This window comes from Bombus affinis, chromosome 10 (assembly GCF_024516045.1).
Source record: "Bombus affinis isolate iyBomAffi1 chromosome 10, iyBomAffi1.2, whole genome shotgun sequence".
NCBI lineage: Eukaryota > Metazoa > Arthropoda > Insecta > Hymenoptera > Apidae > Bombus > Bombus affinis.
The window spans coordinates 11,747,137-11,766,026 of NC_066353.1; the positions used below are offsets into that span (position 1 = coordinate 11,747,137).

The 18,890-nt window shown below is 36.7% G+C and overlaps 1 protein-coding gene across 7 annotated transcripts in view; it reads right to left on the bottom strand.

Annotated features, from left to right (window-relative positions):
* Window positions 1-723: 723 nt before the first annotated feature.
* The window catches only part of LOC126921299 (myelin regulatory factor-like protein), a 67,588-nt gene continuing 49,421 nt past the window's right edge, over window positions 724-18,890 (bottom strand). For 2 of the 7 annotated variants that reach the window (XM_050732766.1, XM_050732770.1), the window contains exons 2-18: window positions 15,506-15,599; window positions 11,458-11,667; window positions 10,914-11,005; window positions 10,192-10,514; window positions 9,414-9,677; window positions 8,916-9,094; window positions 8,504-8,708; window positions 7,995-8,153; window positions 7,584-7,913; window positions 7,156-7,415; window positions 6,720-7,067; window positions 6,409-6,580; window positions 6,249-6,324; window positions 6,019-6,131; window positions 5,689-5,942; window positions 5,275-5,503; window positions 959-5,181 (exon numbers count right to left, since the gene is read on the bottom strand). In XM_050732766.1, coding sequence (XP_050588723.1) covers window positions 5,107-5,181; window positions 5,275-5,503; window positions 5,689-5,942; window positions 6,019-6,131; window positions 6,249-6,324; window positions 6,409-6,580; window positions 6,720-7,067; window positions 7,156-7,415; window positions 7,584-7,913; window positions 7,995-8,153; window positions 8,504-8,708; window positions 8,916-9,094; window positions 9,414-9,677; window positions 10,192-10,514; window positions 10,914-11,005; window positions 11,458-11,667; window positions 15,506-15,599 — 3,383 coding nt within the window. In that variant the 3' untranslated portion in view covers window positions 959-5,106. Of the gene's footprint in view, window positions 5,182-5,274; window positions 5,504-5,688; window positions 5,943-6,018; window positions 6,132-6,248; window positions 6,325-6,408; window positions 6,581-6,719; window positions 7,068-7,155; window positions 7,416-7,583; window positions 7,914-7,994; window positions 8,154-8,503; window positions 8,709-8,915; window positions 9,095-9,413; window positions 9,678-10,191; window positions 10,515-10,913; window positions 11,006-11,457; window positions 11,668-13,186; window positions 13,444-15,505; window positions 15,600-18,890 lie in introns of those variants that run through there. The other 5 variants (XR_007712275.1, XM_050732769.1, XM_050732767.1 and 2 more) reach the window with 5 other exon arrangements.

Here is an 18,890-nt window from a genome sequence, read left to right on the forward strand (position 1 = left end):
AGCAGAGTGTTCTGTGAATGGAAACTTCTGCCGTACGATCGTTTCTCGAAACTCGCGTAAAACTTCAGAATCAATGAAACATCTCTGTTTCCGATTCAAGAATGATTTCAACAATTCTGAAAAATGTCCGATAAATTGGACATTTGCAGAATTTTTTCTTCAGTAGATCCATGTTGCCTTGCTATCGATCGATGTTAAATTCAATGAATCGTAGAAAAATTACAACAGCGATCGAAGTATACGAGTCCGATCAGTTCCGTGCGATGACGTCCGACTACGATGTCTTATTCCACTTATCTGAACGCCGAGACTCGTTCCATTCGTTTAAAGACGAGAAGAAACAGGGCCATTCCACTTTTACGATCCGCGGAACATTCTGCCGAACTCGTCTGACCACGATCCTTATTCTACTTAATAGCTCAAGGTCAGATACGGTTCCTATTCTACTGGCCCGATCAAAATCAACGGGAACTCCGCTTTTTTATTTATTTCTCTTTTAGCGTTTAATTTACAGTTACAAGAAAATTATTAGAGCGTTGGCGCGGCTATTCTTTTCGATCGTTTGATCGATCGATCAGATTATAGTTAATTTAAACGTAGCACGCAAATCGAGACGTATAGTTCATTCTGTTTTACGCAGTGAAAAATGAAAGAAAGGTTTTTGGAGCAATATCTTTATTTTCCTGCGAATACAGTTTCGTTACGTGTATGTATATATTTATATATATATATATATATATATGTATATTTGGCTTAACAATACGTTCATAAATACGTGAATATAACATTTACATGCGTTTCCCATCTTTTGCTTTTTAGTCTGTTCAAATATACATAAATAGCGCTATTCGATGCTCGACGAGCGACGATATAAATCGTCCGATTGATCAAATGAAAGATACGTCTGATATTAATAGAAAAGAGAAACGTTAGAACAGAGTATAATGAGACTAGCGAGTCAATCGTTCAATTGCATTTATTCATTGATCACGTTCAAAGTATCCTTTCTTTCCTTTTCTTTTCTTCTTTTTTTTAATATACCTCGTTCAAATTGCACATTAATTATAATTAGGATTAATTTCACTCGATATCTCGAGTTTTAACAACTATGCTTTCGCCATTTTCAGAGATCACCGAAAAGAAATAAATAAAAGAAAAGCGTTCAACGAAGAAAGCTTTCGCCATCGTTAAAAATTCGTCGAAGAAGAGATTCTAAAATTAATATCCGGTTTAGCGTAGATTCGATTTTACCAGGTAATTTCCATAAATATAGATACCAATATATTTAAATATTTAAATATCGTAAATTAACTTATCGATTAACGTGTATATCGAATTTTTCCTCAAGTTTCAACAAACGACCGATCTTTCCCCCGCGTTTGTTTCGTAAAACGAAATCGACGATCGGATGATACGACGCGTACAAATATCACTGGAAAATTACATGTCTCCGTGTAATTCGTCTTTTTCCATCGACAGCATTACAATTACGTATAATTACATATTACGAACTCTAATTCGCTCGAAGACGAACGTCTTTCAGAACGTTCTTTTACCGCAAGTAGTACACGTACCATCGCAATACGCTAGAAACTGTATGTACAAATCCTACTGACAATTACTTAGGGCTTACGAGATTATGCTACTTATATTAAAAGAGAAATTCTTTCTTTACGAAATATGTACTTATCGTTATAGACGTTCTATTTTATTCCGAAATTTTTCCTTTGCTGTTTACAACACTATGACACTTCTGCGATCACTTTGTCTATTTTCGTTTTAGTTAGAAAAAACAAACCAAAAAAAAAAAAAAGAAAAATCAACCCCCCTGCGGAGTCATGAAAAATGAACTAAAATTTGTATACGTAGATCCTTCTCTTGCCTTTTCTTTCATTTTTGCTTCTTTCGGATACCTGTCGGTATAATACATCGAAATATAAAACAATAACAAGTTCTGATACATTATAGCGATACAATAAACGATAACGAACGTAAAAGCAACAATAAAGCGTTACAAATGATAAATGAAAAATATACAAATGTCGATTGTTCGTAGAATCCTCCAAGGAAATAATACATCAAATATTCTCTCTCATTCAATCCTTATACAAGACCTACTCGTCTTTCTTTTTTTCTTTTTTCAGTAGATTTTGTATAAAATCAACATTTACGAACAATTATACACGGAATATCAATATTACTGTGATATCATATGCGCACGCATATTTATATTAAATATATATTATATATATATATATATTAGGCAATATAATATTAATAGTCGAAACACGATTCATCCCTTGTTATTCCTGACGAATCTTTTCACATGTTTGTAATCATTTTATCGAACCAGAAAAGTATACATAAATAAAAAGAAATCAGAAGATGAAATTGCAGATGGAATAAAGTATGGAGAATGAGATAATACTATGGGAACTATCGTCGAATTAATTTGAATTGAACCGTCGATTTTTCTTACATGACTATATCTACTTTACTTTCTAACGAACATTTCTAATGTCTCAGTGTGTGTTATACGTTGCGTGTATATCTGCGTTTATACGTATAATTAATATTATCATCACGCGTATCATTACGTATAATTACTGTACAACAGCGTCGTCTCCTTTTTACACGATCCACGTACATGAAAAATTGATACGCGCTAACCGTATGCTCGTGCGTGTGAGCTTATATATTCTCTGTAAAAATATATATATATATATATATATGTATATATGTATATATTATATACGTGGATATTTGTCAATATTCGCTTAAAACATACAATAAAATGTCTCCGCGTAAGGAAAACGTATGGACGGCAGAAGTGGCGCGTTTCGATCGCATGTACACGAGAGATAAATACAAAATTAGAAGAGTGGAATAACGCGTCGAAGAAACTGGATTCTGTCTCAGAGAGATACAAATGAAATTACGATAAATTATATTAATCGTATTACAACGACGATGTGTTAATTTGTACGTACACAACTGGCCGAAAGCATGGAACGTACGTGTTCAACGATATATCAATTTGATTTAGAAAATTCTTTAGTTCTTAGGTTCTCAAGAGGTTTAATCAATCACTTCGAATCACTTCGAATTAATAACAGTGTGAACAAGAGGTTTGATGTAATAGGTACAACTGGATTGACATTTCTGGCCAGTAGTGTATACATGCAGGGTACTAAAATATGTAGCAGTCGAGCATGCAGCGTACATTTGATGAAAAGTTATCGAAAGAAATAAAAATATCTTAATAAAAAGGAGCGCAAAATTATTCACTTGATCGTCAGAAAATAGTTTTAGCTACGAATGTTATTCTGATGGAGCAACAGACTTAACTAGGTCGATGTTTAAAACATCCGAAGCGAGCTGTTACGACTGTTCGCTTATTACAAAATCAAATAAAATAAGCTAGTACAACTAGTATTACATAATTGTAGACAAACATATGATGTCACTCGGCAATAGTAAATAGAAGGATGTGGTTGTAGTTTTACAAGCGTAGACAGCCAATAATGCTCTGCTATTATGTTAGAAGATAAAACTTATTAAAATAGTAGCTTAAAAGATAGTACAACTTTGAAACTTTGTATTCTTGCAGCTATTTGCTTATTAAGATTTTTTGCTTGTTTCGATGCCTTTAAAAGACTTGACTGCAACGTCTTTTAACATCCTGCATGCCAATAGATAACTATTTCTTCCTCTTGTTTTAAGATGTTTAAAAGTAAAGTAACTAATTATAGGATAGCACTTGGAATCTCGCGAATGCAAAGATATAACTTGAATTTAATTACAGATACGTAACGATGATAGTAGTCTTATTAGGTATTGTAATTAGCAACAATAATAGTGATATCAATAATAATGATTCGATGTGAATAGCGGCGATCTACTCGCATGCAACGAATAAAGATTGCTTAGAGAGTAGGTGCAAATAAAGTGTATGCAACTAATTCTACCATACGAAATGGACAATTATCATACAAATACCTTTTTTAGGAACTTGAAATTCTATGATAACGCGCCTCGTGAATGTTTACTGTATCCAAATGAAATTTATGATCGTGCAACATCAAGATCTTAAGAAGAAAATTAATAAAGAATGACCGATATCGCTTTGTACATTTTTAATAAATAGACTTTTTTCATAAATTATTCACGTTTAGTTGAAGGTCTTCCTAGTTTCTGTCCCATTGTAAAGTCCATTTTACTTTTTAGAGAATATATCGTTTGTTATTTTTCTACGTGATACGTTTTGTCTTTAGATAGTAAATATGTAGATCGGCAATGAATGAAAATATATAGGCTGTACATAGAATATAATCGATAAATTAAACCAAAGATATGATTTGACTGGAACATCGATCGTTAGATTTTTTCTCTTAATGTAGTGCGAATATTCCTTCGATAATAATAATGGTAGTAGTAATAATAATAATAATAATAATAATAATAGTAATAATATTGATAATATTCTGTACATGAGTATAAATAACGTAAAAATGATTGGAACGATACGTTACGATCCTTGATTGTAGTTGATGGGTGTGATTTTGAAATCATTCTGATTTAAAAAGAGATAATAGGCATATATGTATTGATACAAGTTGAAAAATTTCATATTTAACGTTAAATTTAATTCATTTTGTACAATATTTTACACTTAATAACGTTACTTTCGCTACCGCTTTTCATGTTTTCTACAACAAGAGAAATAATAAAGTCTTTGAATTACCACCCATCAACTAATGAATTCTTTATACCCTCAATGTCTTTAACGCAAAGGAGCACGTATAATTTCCTAACCGATGAAATGGAAATTCTAAGTCCTACTACATTACATCTAGCTTGAGTTTGTAAGATCTATCCGTTCCTATTGATCATCATAGTCTTCATCCTACATAGTATATCGTAATAACATATAAAATACAGTTACAGATTCATTTGACGATATGTATATTATAGATATATTACCAAACACATTGTATATAATTTCATAGTCGGAGAAAATGGAGACGGAATATGTCACGAAGGCACAAGAAGGTCCTGACTGCATAGATGTTCAACGGATAGAATCTTTTTCCGTTAAGAGAGTAATCATTCGTCGCAATCTCGATAAAAGTGCAACGTGTACTCCGAGTAATCGACACCGTGTTTATTCTTGCAGATATTCTGTAACAGAGAAATCGAAAGAAGAGAGAAATTATAATATTTATGAACATTTGAGAGAAAAGAGATTTAATTTGAAATGACAGGATTAATTACCTCTTGCGGCTGTACAGTAGGTACACGAAACCTCAACGTTCTCCTGAGATAATGAGCAACATCGAGAGGGAAGGATTGATCTCCCCGTTGATTGTTACTTTCAATGTCGATCTTCAGCTGAGCTTGCTGTTGCATCGTGTATTTCCGGCCACAAATTAGAGACTCATCGACGCCAGGACTTGTTGGCGAGGAGCACTGTTGCACTACTTGACCGTACCAAGGCATTCCACTGAAGCATAAGCGAAGAATCAGATTATAATTAAACATGTGGAATATTCCAATGTGAAACATATTCAGAATCACACTTTTGTTTATTCTATTACTTACTGTACTGCATTTAGACATATTTTATTTCACTTACAATTTTTTTTATTTTATTAGTATCTTAATAGTCTAAAAAAGTTATGAACTTACATAAAATGTAACGTGAGTTGAACATCTGGCATATATTTGGACAAAGGAATGATGCAAGATATATTATTCGGCGTATCCTGCGAGGACGCGGAACAATACTTTTGATCGAGCGAAGTATTAAAGCTTTCTGCCACTATCCACAACTGTGGCTTTGGTTCTGGTGGTAACGATCCAGCAGCATTGCTGGCAACTTCCGCCCAATCTCCACTACCGGTTTCTCTCCTTGTTCTTTTATGCAGATATTTGTAATTGTTCTGTAACAAATAGAATAATTTCTTACGCTATCCAAGATAATCTTTAACATAAAAAATTAACTGATGTTTCTCTTACTTCTTTTACAAGTGTCTGCGTGCTTGGATCAGACGGGCTGATACCATTCTGGAAACTTTTGCTTATTTTACGCTTCTCTTCGTACACGTTCAATGGCTGTTCTATGTGATCTGCTAAAAAATAAAATAGGAATTTCTTGTTTACGCACATCAATGGGAAAGTATTTCTTATTGCGTCGTTTTAATATATCCAGGAAAAAAATTTTAGAGACAAAGTAACATGCGACTTACAGATTGATTTCTTCTCCGGAGGATGATCAGGTTGAGGATCCTCGAACTGATGAATCTTGGCTGTACAACAGAATATCTAAAGCACAATATATATGCATTTAAAATACAAGCATTAAAAGGAATAAGACAAAATAGAAGATTCGATTCGAAAAGATGTTACCTGACAGGGATTTTCAAACTCGCTAAAGTGTCTGGGACAATTCGACGGTCTACCTAGTGGAATTGGACCTTTGTTCAAAGACGAGTCCACTTCCGATCCTTGATCGTTCTCATCCACGTTACTGGGAATAGCACCGGCGCCATGTCTACCCAACCAGTTCCCAGGAAATTCACTAAAATAATTTAACACATTGAAATATCTCAAACTTGAAGGGAACAAAGGATACTGTAAGTTGCTTACATCGATAATTTTTAATAATTATCAGTAAATAATAAAGCAAGGAATAATTAAAATTGTTAATAATTACAAACCTATTTTTCTCAAGTTTTGGTTGCGGTCCAGAATGACTAATAGGATACCAAGTAATTTCTTGAGAGTAAAGCTGTTGTTTCGTATGAGGCGCTTGCGTGGAGAACGCGTTGGTTTTCACAGACAAACTACTGTCCAAGCCTCTACTATGGGATCCGTGCTTGGTATACGAAGACGACAATGTACTATCTAACAACGAATTGTAACGAGGATCGTAATTAGGCGTACTCGACGCTGTCGACGGATGAACTGGTCTTATAGCCAACATTCCATTGCTAGCTACCGCGGTCCACTCGAGGCTGCTACGTTTCTGATATTCTAAGAAGTATAACGTCGCCATTGCTACTAAGCTGAAATTTAAATACACTCGATCAAACACTCAAGTCATTTGTTTAGTACAAGAGCATATACAAGTTGTATGTAAGAAATTGTAATTACCAAAACGCCATAATAAGGATAAGTATAACAATGATAATCTGGATAAACTTATTACTGCACAGAAGTTCGTCCTCCCGCTCGCTCTTCTTTCCTTTACCTTGTACGGTAGTTTTACTATTGATAGAGGATGAGTATTTGTTACTTGATATACTAGAGATTGTACTAATCGAACTTTTCAGACTATCGCCCCTCTTCAGCTTTGCCAGCCGCTTGTTTATTCGCTCCAGTTGGTCTATGCGAGTTTCCAAGCTATCGGTTACCTGACAAATTTCACAAAATCTCAGCATACTGTCTGACGACGAGTTCAAATAAAAATCACAAAAAATAAGGATACTAAAGGAATCAAAAAAGATATAGGAATAATAATTAGAGGATAAAGATAGAAGGAAAAGAAGTTGAAGGATAAAAAGCTTGGATGAGCATCTTACTTTACACAGTTCTTTTACAGCACCAACATTCTCCATGAATATCCTCTCCTTGTTCACCATTAGAAAGTTTTCGATTCTCTGGCCATTTGGAAGGACAATGTCTCCAGCTGGCAGCACAGCTTCCGGTAGTATCTGCTGCACTTCCTGCGCTATGACACCCGTGTCTTCTTGCTGCTTGATACCCAAACCAGAATGCTGTGCAAATTCTGGCGCGTATCTATAACGAACTACTCTCAACTGTTGCACGTTTCGCAATTGTTCACGCGTGTCCACTTCCTGTACGTTTTGTTTCGCCCGTGCATCACTGGGTTGGACAATATGGCCAGTCACCTGTGAACATTATTCATTAGCAATGGCTCCATTGTTAAGTTGTCATATCTATGCTACAGTATTGTAACTAAATGACAGTACTTTCATATTGCCATGGACAACCAAAGCTTCGTCAGGCCTATCCGTGTTAATTCCAACTCGGCCGGCATGGTAAACGCTATCCGGTGCTGCTCCTCTTTGCCAACCACCTTCAGCGCCAACGCCACTGCCTTCCGACTCGAATTGGCCAGGATTGCTTGCCTGCATCGTTCCATTTCGTGACAAATTTTATTTTAAAAAATATTGCTGCCTAACAGCTTTTTATAAAACTGTGTCTATCTATCGGCTATTTTCAGAAAACATCGTATTTAATCCTGACAAATCCTTTTCCTTTTCTTCGGTATATCTTTACAAATAGGAGAGGGATGATACGATCGAAGTGTGTTGAATTTAGCACAGTAGTTACTCTTCGCTAAAGAAATAAATATATCCTACAATTTCTTCGGTAAGATTTATAGCTCGTAACAGGATAAAAACGCGTCTGCTTGTATCTACGACAAGTTAAGTGGCAGATTGAATCTGGATGATATCGTAATTAGAGATATAATTACCCTGACGATTATTCTTTCAGACGCATGAGCTACCACCTGATAGCTGGCTTGGTCAGCGGTGTGTGCGTGCAGGCCAACAACTAAATGGAAATATCTTTGATCCGGATTCGGTTTCCCTTTCTTTCGCATATTGTTGCTGGTCGTCTCGCTGAAGTGAAGACGGCCAACGGTTACTTTTGTAACACGCTCGCCGCCTAGTTCCACCCTGAAAGCAGCTCTATTTTAGTGTAACGTAACCATTTTAATAGTTTCCGTGAGAAAGCGGCTAGAATTTCGCACCAAAGATTCCGAAACGTTTTTGCTTCATAATTTTCACATCGCGTGTGATATTAAAATGTGAAACAAAAAAAGAATAATGCACACTGTTCGATCGATTCGTGTGGAATCGTTGTAAATCTGTCTGTGTACTTACGTCACTGGATGGAACGGTTTCTTGCTCCTGTCGCTTTGACTTTGCTCCACTCTGATAGTCTGCGTCGGAGACTCAACTTTGACGCCGTAAAAGTGTAGCTGAAAACTGCTTATCTTCTTCAAACCTTCACCGGTTCGAACGAATATAGCTTCACCTTGGAGCTGAGCGTGGCAAGTAATCTGAAGATATTTCATGTAATTACATTCGCTGATTTCATTGTCTCGAATAATATACAAGAAAAGTATTGTTAACCCAAAGTGTGATTAATGTAACGCGAGTGGTATAGATTGTGGATTTTTATGCGAATTCACATGTTTGAGAATATAGTTGGAAGAGTAGGACTTGGGTAGATTATTTACCTAATGGAATATTATAAAAAGCGCTATACTTTGAACATTTCATGTATCCTTTGATACTATGATATCGTATAAACGACATATTATTAATCTAAATGGTATTCAACGGTTATTTTGTTAAATTCCTTTGAAACTCTTATACCTGAAAGTGATTTTTCTTCTGGCACACAAACGCGTCGTCGGAATTGCTGAAATTGAATCCCTTGTCCGCGTCTACTCGGTAATGAGGAACTGGAAGTTCCTTCAGATTATGATCGCATAGAACGTGCCAGGAAGTTTGCTGAAAGGGATGAAATCGGATGCACTGATAGCTGGCATCTATATAGCTATTGTCTGCCACTTCGTCGCCATCGAGAACTGCACTGCTGCTACTGCAACTGTGCTCCACGGTACCCAGTTCAGGTTCCTGGACAAATAAGAATGTATCAGATCGGTCAACGATACTTTTCCAATAATCTTTCACGATGTGAATTTGACAAAAGATATTTGCAAGCATAAAATACATTTTCACTTGTATTCTCTGTCTATCTACTTCTACTCCAAGGTGTAGAATTTTAATACGATCAATCCGGAAATAAAGACCACAGGAAGGAAATATAACTCAGTTCACACGTTTAATTAAATACCAAAAATCAAGTATTACAATTTTTCTGTTACGTTGATAAAGATCGAAGAACAAACGATAAATCCATGAAATTACAAGGTGTTGCGTGTAAAAAATGATGGATGACGTTTAAGCGATTCAGAAGTGGGAAAAATTATTCTTCCAATCTGGAGATTAAATAAAAACACAATTTTAGTAACTCTCCTATAACAAACAAAAGATATACTTTATTATATTCTTTTCCTGTAGTCGTCGAATCACAGTTTCTTAAGTATCTAATTACTTTAGTATAATCATGACAGTAAAAAAATTTTACTCGTTGCACCTGCTTCACATGGACAAGACCATCCTGGCTCAATTTTCTCTTCTTGGGTGCCGATTGTAACGACGAGTACAACGTGTTCATGTTACCAGGACTGTGCTCGTGTGGCAGAGGTACTAGAGTCTGACCTATCGGCTGTTGCGATTGGATATTCGGCGTTCCTGGGCCGAGGTGAGACGTCAGCACTGTATGAGTTAGCAGCATCGAATCCGTGGAGGATGTTAAAGTCCTCGGGGAGGACGGTAGTAAATTTGGTGCGTAATTTGCCTGATTGCCTTGGTGATGAAGAAGCATCTCCTGAAGAGCTACCTTTTGATCTGCAATTGCGCATGATTTTTGACAATTTTTCATAAAATATTCTAAATATCATCATAAATATTAACTAAGTATCTTTGCCAAATATATTCCGGGTATCATTGTTACGAAACATTCAACCTTTTAGCCTACGGTATTGTGCGAGAAACGTGTTTGTCACATCGATGTTATTGATTTATCATTTACTTCAAGAGAATAAATCTTTCTTGTTCAATGATCAATTGGCAGTAATAATTTATCAAACATCTTGCAAAATAAAGTCAGCCATCGACCATGTTGTCGCTTATGGCACGCGCTATTGGAATACTTTTATGGACTTGTAGTTAAATGTAGGAACATCTATCGATCGAACATCGAGCACAACGTCGTTGAATATTTAACAGAATATTTTGCGAACTTACGCGGTGAATGTACATGTTGTGTGTCGTTGTGACCTGGCGGAGAATACGGTGGTTCGCTGCCGCTGTCCGGTGGGCTTTCTGGCAAAGCATGTCTACAACAGAGCAGCCAGCTAAAGCGTTTCATACTTCTAAATAATACTCAGATTCCGAGTAATTTCATCTTACCAATCATGACCATGAATCAATGTTAGAACATCAGTACGAATGATTTATTTAATGCAAAATTTCTAATTTCTTTAATAGCCTTTTCTCTATGTTACCATTACAAAGTGACATAACCGTTTCCGATTTCTATCGCGTTAAATCGCCTGTAGTTTTAAATAAAATTAAAAAAGAAAAGAACCAGCGTAAATATTCATTAAAAAAAAAAAAAAAAAAAGAAAGCAACGATTCTATCTGCATAGCGACCGTTACATTATTATATGCACAGAAAAATGGCTCTCAGAGAGTATCAATTTATAAGGATTTAAACCATGAATGGTTTCGAATTACTTAATCCACTAGGTTGACATTCTAGCCCTCGCCTTAGGCGAACTCGACTTACGGGTGAACGTACGATTGCGGATCCTTGTAAGCGGCGCCATTTGGTACAGTGGTGGTACCGGATGTGCACGTACTCGAGGCCGGATGACTTTGGGTAATCGGCGATGGTAATCGAGACGGTGGTTGTTGAGTGGTTGCCGCCTCCACACGACCACCGTGTGTCGTCGTTCCACCCCCGTTCTCATTATGCGCCAATGTATCAGCGAAATATCTACCATGAAATAATTAATCGTGCAATCGCAGCGTAAAAATCAGCGTAAAAATGGTACGCAATGGGATGGGAATTTGATCGTACGACTGAAAATTGCGAGACATTACGTGCAAATAAAACAAGATACCATAAGCTACGATTTTTACGAGATACCAGAATACCGGAATAGTCGCCTGTTTTACAAAAGTTCGCAAATTTAGAAGCGTAGAAGCTTTTTTTTTTATTTTATATTACTGTAGATTTGCAGAGGTTCTATGATGGAAGAAGCGCAGGAATTTATCGGACGTTTACATCTTCCAACGTATCGTCTAAAGAAATGAATTATGCGCTACAGGTCATTATCCAATCATACTCTTGTCTTATTAATTATAGGTTTATTTCAAGTAAATTGTTTTCCTATTTTAACGCTCGATATACGAAGCGGATACTCTGCTCGAAAAGAATGATTGGAACTTAACGAATCAATCGATATCGACGGCTGCGGTAATTATCATCGATAAACGGATGATAATAACAAATTACTCGATGTTTCAATGTATTCTTATCGATATTAACGATGATTGTCTGCTGTCAAGAGAAAACTCGATTTTCGGATTTTCCCTTCGAGATTTTTCTACGTATTCCGTTTCCCTGACACGATCTAAACAAGGATTTACATTGAATAATAGATACGATTATATTGCCCCTCGTAATTATGCAATTATCCTGTCGCGATTTCAGATCCACGAATCCTTGAAACTTGTACCAATTACCATTGAATATTTTCTTCTTGGCTCAAGAACAATTACGTTCTTTTTTTATGCATTCCTCGCTAACAGTTTATTGGAAAGAATTTTATCTCTCGTTCGTGGCGATCAGTAAACAGCATCGTGACGTTGGTATTGTAACATCGTCTACCAAAGCTAAATCTAACGTCTTTCCTTAATTCGTTCGATCCTTAATTCCTCGTTCTTCAGATTCTCAATTTGATCCAAATTTTACGTCTGCAATAGAAGCCCACAAAAATTGTACTCGATAGCCTGTTTCCAAGCGTCTTAAAGTCTTACACAAATCCTTCAACTTCTTCAACTTTCTACAGAATCACGCACGCAACGTAGGACCTATAATAGACGATTTCTATCTGTTTTAACTCTATTGACCCTTGACACGACAGGGATCGCTCTCAAACAGTTGACATTCGATTAATTTTCTCAAACAAAATTCCTTTTCGACGAGTCACTTGATTCGCAATTTGCTGTCTCTCTAAAAGCCCTTGTCTCTTTCCAAAGCCCCGGCAAACGTTCCAAATTTCTTCCACAATCATCTACAATATACAATTCCCAGCTGTTTCGATCGACCCTCGACGCAACGGAGCGACGCTTCAAGTTTGCGTTCGATTAATTTTCCCGAACGAGCTTTATTTTCCAAGACTCGCTCGGCTCGCGAACTTTCGAAATTTCCCCCAAAATCATATACGAAACACCGAACGAAAGCTACGATGGAGCACTTTTCCAGCTATCGTAATCCCAACCGACCTTACCTCGATTGCCAAATGAATTTTGATTTTGCCAAATGAAATTTATTTCGAGCAAACCGCACCATCGAAAGTCGCACAGAATCGCATATGAAACACGGAATGGAAGCTATAATAGACAATTTCCAGCGGTTTTAATCCCATTGACCCGCGGCGCAACAGGGATCAAGGGTGAAGAGCTTCCATTCGGTTGATCCGTGAATGAAATCTGTTTCTGAGATCAGCGCGGGGCCTTTAATGGGACGAGTGCGTTAGGTTGGATTACCAGGCCTAACACGGCAAGCACTGATTCCATCAATTCCGTCCAGCCTGTCTCTGTCATTATATCATTACACCTCTGCGGTCGCTACCACGCGATATCTGTCTGCTTTTTCTACACGCGCGCACGCTCCTATACATACACGATTATTGTGTTCGACGACCGTACTCGACGAATGTTCGTACGTTCGTGTCTGTCACACGCGTGCACCATCCTTTTTCTTCTGTACGCGTTTTATGCAGACGTGTACACTGTCGGCCATAAGTTTTTCATTATCTGTTTTTATCGAATGTTTTCAGATGCACCGGATGAAAGTGTCATTTTGCGTGTGGCGTTTGTAAGCTGTGAATACGGCGAGCAGGGGAACGTTGATAAATACGTAAATCGTGAACAATTTACAGATGGGTATTCGGTGATCGAGTATTTTCGAGTTACGAAGTATATTGTTGTAGGTATTCGAATAATTTGGAGAAGCAATTAGCTGGAGACCCTTTTACATTTTTCGGGCAATTATTTTGTAACTTTCGCGTTATTTTATAATTTTCTCGGTATTCACGCGCGAAGTGTGTACGTATAGTTGTGGTATTAGATGATCTGAAAACTTTCTTATAAAGTTTTATAAGGAAATAATGGATTTATATTATTTTATCGAATTACGTATGATCCATTCTGTTCTATCAAAATAAAGATCACAACGTTCGACAGATTAGCTTTCATATTTGAATAAAGAACTTAATATTTTCTACGAATTATTGGATTTGTTTTACGTAATAATTTGGAAACGCAAATAGTAGGAGATTTCTTATTGCAGTGACTGGCGGAAGCGCTCGTACACTTTTCATGGATATATTACGTGTGTGTAATGACACCCAACTGTCATGATTATGTTAGAAAATCTTTAACGCTTCTGAAAATATATACAGAAGTTACAAGATATTCAGGACGAGTATGTATTTTGCAGAGACAGCAAAATCACTTAAACGTGTAATCATTCAGAATGTTAATAAATGTCGGCACTTGGTCGATTCTTTTCTAATATTTTTTATATCTTTAAAATAGCTATCCATACGGCGTATCTAATTTTTTACTAAATATAACTTTACAACGAATATCCTGCCGCTGTTATATAAATATCCTGCGATATGATAATGTCAGTCGCGTCAGATTACGGTGTTAATAAAATTTCAAAATGTTTAATATAACAGATACGATATAAATAATAGAAGCTTGCCGTGACAAAGGTACGAATACTTTTGCGAGCCACTTTCTTCGTGAACAATTTTATTTCCTACCAACATTTACGTATGTTGTCAGTGATTTCAGTATTTTATAAAATGTATATCTAGTTGCAGTATATTGTACGAGCTGGAAATATTTCAAAAATTGACAAACGAATGTACGCAGAATTTTCGTTTTCATCGAAAAATTCATGGAGGTCGATGCAAAGAGATTGATAAGTAGAACACACTGACGAATCATGGAAATGGAGATTCTGTTTGCACAACGTTGTTACACACGCACACGTGTCTCTGTGATGTAGGCGTTAACGATGGCTTCCAGTTCAAGTCAAACGTCGTTGTCATTAAAACAAAAGGAAAAAAAAGAACAGAGAGAAAGACAACTTAAAATCATGCGTTGTCCGATCAAAGTGCGACATTTTTATCGTGTTGCAAACGTAGAAAGGAGTCTTAGCTAAACAGAAAACTCAGCCTCTGTTAATTGCAACATCGAAATAATTAACGCGTCGCGTCAGCGTAAAAAGCTACCAGTTTGTTTATCGATTCGTTGGAAACGAACTCGATTCATCGCCTTAGCAATCTTTTAACTGTTTATCGTTTCAGTCAGCGTCGGCTTCCAAATTTTTGAAAAATCCACTACAAAACGCGAGATATCCTTCGAACTAGTATAATCAAATGATTAACTTCTAACCGAAAATTAAGCAATTTCTTAAATAGGAAATTTGTATTGCCCTGGATGAATATAATGTAGAAAATAATCGTAAAATAATTAGAAGATATAAAAAATTATATTAGAGACAAATACGTAGAAGGATAAATATCACTTACGTGGCGGGTTGTTCGCTGTCGCTGTTGATGAAATCTTCCAACTGCGAGAAGTCCAGGGCCTCATTGTCTATGCCTCCGACGAAATCGCCCCGACCTGTGTAAAACGAGAAGAATCCATGTTTCATTCTGCTACCTTACGATCGTTATCTGGCAAAGATCTTATGAGATCATGATAACGCGAATCTCGTCTAAATATACGTCTTCTCGTGGTGTCTTACGGTATACGATGTGAAAACGCAGCGCAGTAATAGAATAAGTCAATTGGTTTTAGTAGAAAAATTGTCTGCGACGTATTAGCCGATCGTTTAATACAATCGAAAACGATAGTGAAACGTTCGTTTGTTATTATAAAGTATTAAAAAACAAATAACCATTCTTGCAAGGTTTAAAGTATATCGAGTGGGCGATAAGTAGGAGAAGATGAAAATTAGAGAAGAATTTTCTACAAAATTTCTAATTGCTCTTCTTCTTCTAATACTTACAGGTAAGGATCCCCAAATCCTGAAAATAGTAAAACTTCGCAGATACGTACAGATATTACGCAATCTCTTTTCGCCGCGGAAATTTATTTTAAAGATTTGAAATCGACGCGTGAATATCCAATAACTCGCTATAACGTTGATAAATCGTTTCTCCAAACGAGAGTCCTAATTAACGCGAGTAAATTTTGTCCGAAACATTTTTTCCTATCTCTTGAGATTCGCGATATCGTAAAACAGTCGCATTTTCAAGGTGAATTTGAACAGCAAAAAAAAAAAAAAAAAAAAAAAAAGAAAAGTAATGCAATATCCTCTGCATATTCCCAAAGTTTCATAGTTTTTTGAATCGATGGTTTCAGAGTCTTCCCTTGTTAGTACGTACAGATTCTTCGATAGAAAATTAGATCTTGGAATATAATCATTGCAAGGACTCTTTGCTCGCCAAGTCGAGGAATAAAGGCGAGAAACGACACGTATCCTGGTTTATGTATCCGAGTTATTTCTTGTAGCGAGCTGCGTTTAGGAACGAGGATGCAGGTAATTCAGGTATTCCGTGAGAGAGACATCCGCGTGGGAGTAACGAGGCGTTACAGGTGAGAACAAGCAACGTAGAGGCACGAACATATTTCACCTCGAGGTCTTCTTAAAGGTCTCTCGGCCGAACACGCGTTAAGGGATTGATTTCGAAATCATTGGACAATGCAGTCGCTAATTCTGTGTCTCTGTGGAATTCCGTATTTTGCTGCGTTTTACCATCGACCTGTGTCTTCCTATGTCTTCGCTTTTCTGACGGATTTGTTACGCGAATCCCTAGAGAAGCTAAACCGATCGACTCTACTATTTTGAAACGTCGAGCGACGATAAATCGCGAAGTGAACTTTGAAACAACTAATGCTCGTAACGTAGTCGCTAATCTCTACTTTTCAACGATTAACTGCTGTAATTTTATTCTGAACGATTCGCATGGCATCGAGTGTTTAACGATAGTTAGATATAATAGAGTTTAGAAATGCAAAAATACAGCGTGCAAATATAATAATACGCAAGCATATATATAAAATATCCGACGTGAAGTATCTGTTAGTCATAATTTCTATAAAATCTATAAAAAAAAAAATCGCCTGCACAAAGACGTAAGTTTTCGTTTTAAAATTCGCGATTTATTAACAATAGTGAAATTAATTAAATTTAGAGACGCAGGAACGCACAGTACGCGCATAATATGCAAAACTGTATGAAATGTTCGATATAAGTTGCTCGATACGATTTCTAACTAAAGTAAATTTCTACTGAACTTTTCTTACTCTGTAACAATTCGAATTTCCATTAAAATTCGCAGTCCAACGATAAGCAACGATACGCGATGTTAGGAATCTTAGGAAACAGCTTATGGATTCTAATGATCGCGATGCAAGAGAAAGTGCGAGTTCATCGAGTGGGAGAGAATTTCACGGCCAATTAGAGGTGGAAGGCTATGCGGCCGAAGGATCAAAGTGTCAACGTACACGAACATGTGCATCGCGGTAGAATCGCACCGGAATTTCTTCGATCGTGTAAATTCCTTCCCTGTAAAATACTCCATGGTGAACGCCACAACGTTGCTTTCTGATTTACGAGGTTCCACTCGGACGAGAAAAGTCCGATCGACGATCGGTGTCGAAGAGAAATCTCGATCTATAGTTTCACCGTTGAACTACGAAACTTGTACAATAGTTTCGTAAACAAACGTATTTTATTGCCAAGAACGAGTAATTGATAAGTTTGCTTTTTCTTGTTGGTCCAACATCTAACAGAATCTGAAGTTTCAACATTCGCGTAAAAAAGAAGATTGAGTTTCAGGAAAATATTGCGCCGTCGTTTTCATAGATCCGACGAGGAAGTTTGTGCGTTTTCAGTGATTCATAGGCTGGTGGTTAAAAGGAAATAATTTTTACTTGGGGATTTTCTCCAATTTTACTATACAGAATGCGGTCGAATAACGCGTACAACGCGCGAGGCGATTTCTTGCGAAAAAAAGAAAAGAAAATGTAGGAAAAATTTATTATTATAGATAGTATTTCCCTGGCGCTTAGTTTTCGAGAAAACTGACTTTGGAAGTTTGTCTGGTATACGTGAATTTCGCTACTTAAAACGAGTAAAACGCGGGCAATAAAATTTGTTCGTTTAAAGTTTGCCCACGCGTATGATCTTTCAAATTTTCTCTAAATCAGTGAGTTTTATGGAACAATTTTATTCCATTTTCCACTTCTATTATTTCTATTTTCTCCTATTTATCCTGGAATTAACCACGTTCAAGTATACTTGATAAATGTCTCCGACGAACAAATTTTGTTGCAAGATTGCGCCTTGTTTTTTCATAAGGAATCGCTTGATGATCGTTTGCACGTGTTAGTTGCGTATCGGGTAGTGGATAAAACATTATGCCGAAACCTGCAGAAAAATGTGTTTAGATAGAAATATCTTATCGAACAGCATAATTGATGCTTGCCGTAATAAGAATCCGTAATTAAGTAGCTTAATGTCAATTCGGCAAAATTCGTAAAATGTGGAAAAATTGTTTTGTAAAATTGTTTCTGGCTCTGAATCTCCGGAGGATTAAAATTAATAATAAAGTCAGCCTACTGGGAGGCTGGTAATTACAGAGGAGAATCAGGCCATGTTTCTCGACTGTAAGCGCCTGTGTACGAAGAATACAATGTGATCACGCAGCTTGGCCACACTTAAGCGCTTAAGACTCCATGTCAAGTGTCATAACTCGTGGCTTCCGGTCGGCCATTCATGCTAGGGAGCAAGTGTAAGGGCGCCTTTAAGACTTCGGTTCGAAAATACGCATCGTACGAGCCAACTCGACCCATCAATGAACATCATCACGTTCGTAACAACGACCGGCTGACAAACATGTTGCT